Source organism: Dasypus novemcinctus, chromosome 8 (genome assembly GCF_030445035.2).
Source record: "Dasypus novemcinctus isolate mDasNov1 chromosome 8, mDasNov1.1.hap2, whole genome shotgun sequence".
NCBI classification, from domain to species: Eukaryota; Metazoa; Chordata; class Mammalia; order Cingulata; family Dasypodidae; genus Dasypus; species Dasypus novemcinctus.
This window is the reverse complement of record NC_080680.1, coordinates 87,523,207-87,531,975: the sequence shown is the minus strand read 5'-3', so window position 1 is coordinate 87,531,975 and position 8,769 is coordinate 87,523,207. Positions and strand designations below refer to the sequence as shown.

The window sequence follows — 8,769 nt, the reverse complement described above, 5'->3', positions numbered from 1 at the left end:
CCTTCCTCTATCACCTTGCCAGACATCCGTCGCAGAATTTAAAAACACTGAACTTTTCCACTCAAACTGTGGGTGGGGAGAAAGGAAGGACACCCCTTCTTCGCCCCCCCTCCCCGCCCCCCGCCTTCCAGCCTTCGGAGGGCGCCGGCAGCAGCCTGCAGGGGTGGGGGCGGGCACGGCGTGGGCGGAGGAGGAGGAGGAGGAGAAGGGGGGCGAGGTTTGCTTCAAGAAGGGGCGTGTGGCCAGAGTAGCTTGTGCTTTAGCAACTTCAGAGACAGCGAAGGAGGCAGAGAAGGGAGGGAGGAAAGTTTGTTTCCCCCGACGTCAGCGCCGGGCGGGCCAGCGGCGGCCACCGAGCGAGTAGGCGGCGGGGAGCGGGGCAGGACGCGGGGCGGCCGGGGCGCGCTCGCTCCGACCCGCGCCTGCGACGCCGGGGCCTCTCGCGGGTATGGACAGCGCGGCCGCCGCCGCCTTCGCTCTGGACAAGCCTGCGCTGGGCCCGGGGCCGCCGCCGCCGCCCGCGCTGGGGCCCGGCGACTGCGCCCAGGCGCGCAAGAACTTCACGGTGAGCCACCTCCTGGACCTGGAGGAGGTGGCGGCGGCCGGGCGACTGGCGGCGCGCCCCGGGGCCAGGGCCGAGGCGCGGGAGGGCGCGGCGCGGGAGCCGTCCGGGGGCAGCAGCGGCAGCGAGGCGGCGCCGCAGGACGGTGAGTGCGCGCGGGCGCGGCGCCGAGGGCAGGGGCGCGGGGCTGCCCGGGCTGGGGGCGCAGCACCACGCCGGGCGTGGGAACGGAAACGCGGCCGTGGAGGAGGCAGAGGGGACGCGGGGCTGCCGGGCCAGCGGGGTGTGAGGGCCAGCGGGCCAGCGCGCCGGGGGCGGCCGAAGCTGCAAGGGTGCTCCATCAGCCCGCATCCAGCGTCGGGGAGGAGCGGGGGGCGCGGGGGCTGAAGGGGCGCTGGAGGAGACGCTGCGGCCGGCGGTCCTGCCGCTGCCGGGCCTGGCGCAGAAGGGCACTGGGCACTGAGGCTGGGGTGACTGGCTCACCCCCAGTTGGGGCTACTGTTGGGGACAGGGTGGGCTTGGTTGGCTTGGACCCTTGGCCAGAGCTCCCTCGCGTCCTCGGATGTCTGACTGCGATCATCACTGAGGACCCGCGTTGCCTTTGTGCCCAGCCTTCTCTCCGCTCCCAAATAGCCTGGGAAGTGGGTGGAATTATTACCATGTTACAGATGGGGAAACCGAGGTTTGGAGAAGACAAAGCGACTTGACTAAAGTCATACAGCTGGGTTTTAAACTCTGTGCCCACTGCCCACCCCCAAACCCGCAGTTTCTACTAGGACTTCTTGAGATGGCTTCTTTGGCAGAAGGGTAGAGATGCCTGGCCCAGACGCCATCAATTTACCCCTCCAAGCAGCCTCCCAAGTGGAGAGACCTGGCCCTTAAAAGCCAGCCAGGCCTCTTTCCCCCCTGGTTAAAGGTCATCAGGAAGGGGCTTTAAAAACAAACAACCCAACCAAGTGACTTTTTAAAAAGAGTCGCAGAGGATTACAGGGGTCTGAGCTGTTGGTAAGAAGTGGGTAGAGCAGGAGAAGGTGGAGATCAAGCAAAGGCCTCAGCCCGGAGCAGTCGCATGGGGTGGGGGAGGGGACTGCAGCTCACCCACACCCTGCAGAGGGGATGCGATGGCCGAGACCCCTGTCCCTGTTGCCTACGGCTGGAGAGTGTGGCCTCCCAGAGGCTCTGGGCTCTTTAATTAAGAGTCACCTACCAGATTCCCCGACTTTTCTACCCACACCCACACCTGAGAACCCCCACCTCCTACACCAGCCTCTAGGGACCCCTGTCTGGCCATGTGTCCCTGGCTTCTCAGATGAGAGAAGGTGCAGGGAATGCTGGAGTGACTGCAGCCTGGTCTAAAACTGGGTCCAGGGGTCCATGCGTATGCAGGGTGGGGATTGGGGGATGCCTGCCGTTCACCATGCACCGTGCGTGGGCTCCCGGTGACTGAAGTGAAGGCCGTCGGCTCCCCCCACCCTGGGGACCACTGTGGCCAGCCCCCAGGGACAGACCTCTCTCATCACCTGTGAGCTAGAAGCTGGCAGACCCCTCTCTGGGAGCTTGGATTTAGATCCCTGATGGAAAGGTGGAGGGTTAAAGTAGGGTGCTCTCTGTGCATAGGGGAGCCTTGCTAGCCAGAAGTGGGTGGGGTCGTTAAGGCTCGTGGCAAGAGCCGCTCTGACTTGGCTTCCCCTCAGGGTAGAGGCAGAGGTCTCTGATTTTACCTGGATACATGGGGGCCCTCTGGGAGGTAGGGAAAGAAAGAGGTACAGATTGAAGATGAAGGAAAAGAAGGGAGAAAGAAGGAAAGGAGTAAGAAAGGGAAGGAAGGAAAAGAAAGAAGAGAGGGTCATGGGAGTGATGGGAGGACAAGGAAGGAAGCCAGGGCATGGGTGGTCCAGGCTTGACCAGGGAATGATGCCCATTTCCGCTCTGGTCCCATGGAACAGGGGCGGCCAGACAGTATAAGGCTGCTTTGCCTGGACCTGGCACGGGTCTCTGAATGGAGGGTTTCTGCAGAGAGTCCCAGGACAGCTAGTTTCACCTGGCGACGTGAGTGCCTGGGCAGGGCGCTGGCGGCCTCCCAGCCAGCCAGCTGGAGAATGGGCTTCGCCAGCAGCGCCCCCAGCCCTGGCCGTGCCACCTCTGTAAGGGCCCATGAGGGCCACAGGCCTTTTCCCAAGGAGGGGCTTGCGGCGCGCTGGAAATACACAGGCCCTACATGCCTGGGGACCGGAACGCGCTGTGTGTGGGATCAGGTGGGATGGGCCCCCGGCCTTGGTTAATCAGTCTGCAAGGAGGCAGACATCCCCTGCCCTCATCTGCGAGGGTCAGGGTCGCAGCAGAGTCTGGGTCGGGGTCAACGAGGTGCTCGCTGGCTGGCTCCTGCCTCCTAAACTCTGCCCAGGACCTCTGCCCTGAGGACCGTGGAGGACAAAGTGCAGTCCAGCCCAGTGCTCCTGGCCGGCAGGGAAGATTTTCTCCAGGCCTCAGCAAATTAAGGAACATAGACAATATGGAGAGTTGTACATGGAGTTTAAAAATCCAGCTTAAAAGATTCTCCTCTATTTGGGTTTACATCTCCCCTACATACTTTTGTTGTTAAAACACCCCTCCCCCACCTTTTACAATGAAATAGTCATTGGACTAGCTGGAGACTGTCTTATTTTAATATCCTCACTTGACAAAAACTGAAAGGTGGTAACCCTGTGCCCCATTCCTCAAAATGCAAAACAGATCACTAATCCATGACCTCTAAAAGCTTTCCGTAGAGCTAGCTATCTCCTGGGGTCCACTGGGAGCACTCCAGGGGTGCCCTCAGCCAGGTGGCATTTCCCTGGGGTGGGATGGGGGGTGCTCAGTGGCTGCCCTGGGGCCCTGGGAGAATCTTGTCCCCTCAGATTGCTGTCTGGGTCTGGGCCTGTCAGGCGGAGGGTAGGGGAGAAGGGTGCGGGTAGAGGCCCCTTGCCTTCCCTTTCCTCTGGTCAGGGTGTCCTCCCACTAACTGTGGAGTCCCACAGGTGGGAGAGAATGGAAGGGGCCTCTCTTATCCCCACCTGGTGAGCCCAGCCCACCTCTCCGGACTCTTCCGAAGCAGCCCCCCAAGGGGTCCCAGGACCCCAGACCCAGGCATGTGGGCCTTGGGCTGGGGTGTTCTCCTGTCTGGAGCCTGCCGGCAGCCCTGGCTCCTTGCTGAGGTTCGGACATGCTTGGAAATGGGCCTCCCTGTGGCTTGCTGGGGTTGTTTTCCAGGTCCAAAGAAAGAGACTGATACCAAAGAGAGCTGGTGTACCCCCCATTTAGAAAAATAAGGCCTAATGGGGGAAACTAATGACTTAGGAATTTGCTGTGTTTGCAACCTGCCAGGTTAGCAGGATCAAATTTAAACAAAAAAAAATTTTTTTTTTCTTAAAAATCTTTTGTTTTCACAACACTGCCCGTAGATGTAGCCTATTCCTGCCAATGACTTTCCCAGACCAGGCTCCCCATGGAACTGTGGCTTCTTCGGTGACTCAGAACAAACCAGGATCTCGGGTTCCTCCCAAATCGAGCTCTGAGGTCTGGGCTGGGGTGCTGAGCTATGCCAAGCACGTTAGGAAAATAAACCCTCGTTTGCTGCCTTTGCAATGTCTTACAACAAAAGAAACCACATTAATAACAGATTTTCTTTAAAGCATTCCCTCCTGCGGGCAGGGCGGAAACAGGGTCCAAGGACGCAAGATGAAAATAAATAAAGGCCCCGGAGCCAGGCGGGGTGCGGCGGGACTGCCCCGGGCAGGGGAGGCCACTCCCCCGGCCAGTGTCCAGGGCTGGTACCTGTTTCAGGAAACCTCAGGACAGGGCGGCCCCTCCTTCCAGAGATTCAGGACCCTGAGTCGCCGAGGGCGCAGGCTGAGCTGGGCTGAACTGGGCCGGGCTGGGCCCCAGCCCTCCTGGGAACTGCTCCTTGAGCCGCATCTGTTAACAGGGTGCGGGGAAGCCGGGGGTCAGCCTGCTTGGGGAGCAGGACCTGCCCCTCTCTCTTGCCAGTGTGGCTGGAATGGAGGGCGTGCAGGGGCCGTAGCGCTTGAGAGACTATCAGACCTGCTTTCTGGTTTTGGTTTGTTTTTAAAATTGTATCGTTGTGCTGCATCTGTGACATAAAATTTCCCATTTTAACCAGTGGCATTAATTACTCTCCTAATGATGTACTGCTGTCACCACTACACTTGACCAGCACTTTTTCATTACCCCGAACAGAAACTCTGTACCCCTGATGCTATAGCTCCCCATTTCCCACTCCCTCCAGCCCCTGGTAACCTCTGACCTACTTCTTGTCTCTCTGGATTTGCCTATGGTGGATTTTCCAAATAGATGGGCTAATATAATGTAAGTCCTCGGACCCTGCTTCTGCCCTTTTGTGTTTATCGTCAAGGTTCGCCCACGTTGTGGTATGTACCAGCACTTCATTCCTTTTCGGAGCTGAATAATGTTCCGCTGTATGTATGTACCACGTTTTGTTTATCCATTCCTGCCTTTCTTTTTGTTTTGTTTTATTGAGGTTCCAGGGGCCAGGGAATGAACCTGGGACCTCGAATGTGGGGGCCAGTGCTCAAGCACTGAGCTCCCCTGAATTGGTTCTTATGCTAGTTTTTGCTTGTTGTTTGTTTCTGTTTTCCTTAGAAGGCACCGGGAACTGAAACTGGGGCCCTCCATGTGGGAAGCAGGCGCTCAACCACTCGAACCACATCCGCTCCCCCTGCCTTCCATTTTTAACCCACCTCTCTTGTCACTGACTGTGAAACTGACGTCAGTGGCAGCCTCTGGGGCTGTTGGAGAGTCCAGGAAGGGGCGTTGGAAGCCGGCCGCTGAGACAGTAAAGAGACGAAATGATTTCTTCAAACCGAGCCTATTAAAGACAAGCTCATTTCCTTCCCTCCCTCCCTGCTGTCCTTCCTTCCTTTCCACGTATGCATTTCCTGATGGGGGCAGAGGCACCTGCAGGCACTGAGCACTGAACCAGGAGTCAAGACACCCAGGTTTGGGTCCCGGCCTCTGCCATGTCTGTGTCACCTTGGCCAGGCCCCGCCCCTTCTCTGGGCCTCAGTTCCCCACCTCAACAGTGGGAGACGTGCTCAGATGTTTGCAAGGCCCTGATGCGTGGTTTCATCCAGGCTTATACAAGACCCCATGATGGACCTCACCTCCCAGGGCAGAGTGTCTGAGGCGCAGGACCTGGCTGGGCCCCCAGGGCCGTGGCTACCGGGACCCTTGGACAGGGGAGGTGTCGCTCATCAGATGCCCAGAGAGCAGGGGGAGCGGAGGGGTGAGGGGCTGGGGAGCCAGGCTCTGAGTCTGGGAGCCCCAGGGGCTGTCCGTTTGAGAAGCAGTGCATCTCCCAGGGCGACTGGGGGTGCTGGAAAGGGGCAGTGGCCTGCATTCCTGGCTTTTTGTCAGCAGGGAGGGCACTTGCCATTTATTTCATCATTCATGACTCCCGGGTGGTCTTGCTCCTCTATCCAGGTGGATCAACTTGGGGACCTGGCACAAGGGCCTTGCATTGGGGAGGGCCCCCATGAGGGCCCTTACCTGTGGCAAGAAGCTCAACAGGCTTGGAGCTGTCACTGTCCCTGCCCAGAAAACCCCAGAAAAGTAACTCTGGGGGGCAATGATAGCACCTGCATGTGCACCACCCTTTAGGCCTAGAGAGCACAGAGTCACCATCTGTGAAATGGGACCGAGGGACAGTGGTATGCACTCCTGTGGGGGTGGTGGGCTGTGAGTGGACGTGGGGTGCTGAGCAAGACTGCTGGGCTGTTGCAGGGATAAGTCCTTATTTTTGACAGAGGCCCAGAAAAGCACAGCAACCTGCCCGGGGTGGCTGAGCTGGAAGGGGAGGGGAGGAGTGGGGTTTGCATCGTGCTTGGACTGGAGGAATGGGACAGGGGAGGCCTTGCTGGTTGCTGGGGAGACTCGGGGCCAAGGTTTGCTTCAGGGAATGAGGGAGCATAACAAGCAAGTCTTGAGGACTGGCCCAGAGTGGGCTGTTGGGATGGACACGGCGTGACCGCGTGCATGTTAGGGGGTTCTAAGTGGGGAGAGAGAGAGCGCTGTTGGAGGCTCGTCCTGGCAGGGACCTGAGGTCAGACTGGTTGAGGCAGAACTTAGCCCTAAAGGGCAGTGACTGACCCAGGATGGTGGTGGACCTTGGGGTGACCTAAGGGGGGGCCAGTGCCCCCCTGAATGCATCCTGCAGAAAGCAGCCTGACCAGGGCCCTGCCCTGGGGTCTGAGACTGTGGGAGTGGAGTGGAAGGGTCAGTCCCGTGCAGGGATGTGGCGAGGACTGGACACTCTCAGGGACTTTAACAGAGCCCTGGCTGTGTCCTGGCCGGGGCTTCACATGCACTAACCTCAGTTATCCTCCCACCAACTGAGTAAAGTGGGTCCTTTTTTTTTTTTAAGATTTATTTATTTATTTATTTTTCTCCCCTCCCCCCCCAGTTGTCTGTTCTCTGTGTCCATTTGCTCTGTGTTCTTCTTTGTCTGCTTCTGTTGTTGTCAGCGGCACAAGAATCTGTGTTTCTTTTTGTTGCATCATCTTGTTGCATCATCTTCTTGCGTCAGCTCTCCGTGTGGGCGGCGCCATTCCTGGGCAGGCTGCACTTTCTTTCACGCTGGGTGGCTTTCCTTACGGGGCGCACTCCTTGCGCGTGGGGCTCCCCTACGCGGGGGACACCCCTGCGTGGCATGGCACACCCTGCACACATCAGCACTGCGCATGGGCCAGCTCCACATGGGTCAAGGAGGCCCGGGGTTTGAACCGCAGACCTCCCATGTGGTAGGTGGACGCCCTATCCACTGGGCCAAGTCTGCTTCCCGGGTCCTTTTATTATCCCCATTTTATCAAGAGGGAAACTGAGGTTCAGAGAGGTCAAGCCACTTGCCATGGTCATGCCATTCCCACAGGAGCCAGGGTCCCAGCCCAAGCTGTCCTGCTCTAAAGCTTATACTCTGAAGCACCGTCTGAAGCCCCCCAGCCGCCTCGGGAGTGCTGGGCACCGCTCAGCTAGGGACGTCCACCCCCAGGAAGGTTTGCGTTGCATTCAGGGAACTGGGGGACAGCTAGGGGAAGGGTTTCCTCGATATCCTTAGCAGCCTGGCCCGGGGCACAGGCATGTGGGAGAAAGGTCAGGCCTGGCAGGCTCGGGGTTGACCAGCTTTGGGGGTGCTTGAAGCCGTGAGGGTGAGTGGTGGACCCTTCTCCATCTCTCTCACCCAGAAACAACTGGACAGCCTCACTCGCCCTCCCCAGGCCCAGCTCCCGCTGCCCTGGGCATGACAGCAGCTGTGGAGGGTCCCCATCTCTGAGGAGCGGCAAGGGACAGGCCCCTTCCCCACCCCACCCTCACGCCTAGACTCGTGCCTTCATCCTGCCCCAAAGGCCCAGAGTCCAGCCCTGTGTTTTCCAGACTTTCAGGTTTCAGCTCCAGTGAAATTTCCAGAAAACTGAGAGGAACTCGCATGGAGTGGGCTGTTTTAAAATTTTGCCAAGAAAAGCCACTCACTCACAACTATCATCTTGTTGCCTCCATCCTTCTGTCTAAGAAAGAACCTTTTAGCATCTGATTGTCAGAGTAAAGACCCTCAAACCTGACTAAATTTAGCTTAACAAAAAACTTGCGATAATTGGCCCCTATTTTTCTCATTTCGCGGTAGGTCGGTGAAAACTTTGTCATTCGGGAATCACGCTGTGGCCTGGCTTTCCCGGAGTCACACACACGGGCGCGCACACGCACGCTCTCACGCTCTGTCAGAGCTTCAGTCAGAAGCAACGCCCGGCCCAAATTTCCAAGCCCGGTGTCCACAGGGCCAGGGCCAGGGAGCCCGCAGGCAGGTTGTGGGTAGAGGAGCCGACGTAGCTGAGCGGGTGTGGGCCAAGGGTTAAGTGCCTGTTGTGAGGTGGTGAGTAGGAGAGAGCCGTGGGAGCTTCCTGTTTAGACAGAGGCTGGGGAAACTTAGCTCGCTGGGCTTCCATGCAGGCTGACCAGAGGTGGCAGCCGTGGGGTTTGGGGCACCGAGGCGAGGCAGAGAGTCAGGGTGCCCCGACAGTGTCCTGCGGGTGGTCAGCATCTAGTGGGTGGTGAGAGGGCGCGGGGTGGGGGGTGCTGCCGGCAGGGGCAGAGCCGCCCCGGGAGAGGCCTTGGTGTGCGGCAGTGTGGACTTGCCCGGT

At 58.8% G+C, this 8,769-nt stretch overlaps 1 protein-coding gene across 1 annotated transcript in view; it reads left to right on the top strand.

The window, feature by feature from the left end:
- Positions 1-255: 255 nt before the first annotated feature.
- Positions 256-8,769, top strand: part of PRRX2 (paired related homeobox 2) — a 45,562-nt gene continuing 37,048 nt past the window's right edge. Inside the window, exon 1 of the mRNA XM_058302260.2 lies at positions 256-707. Within this exon, the coding sequence (XP_058158243.1) occupies positions 449-707 (259 nt within the window). The 5' untranslated portion in view covers positions 256-448. The remainder of the gene's footprint in view (positions 708-8,769) is intronic.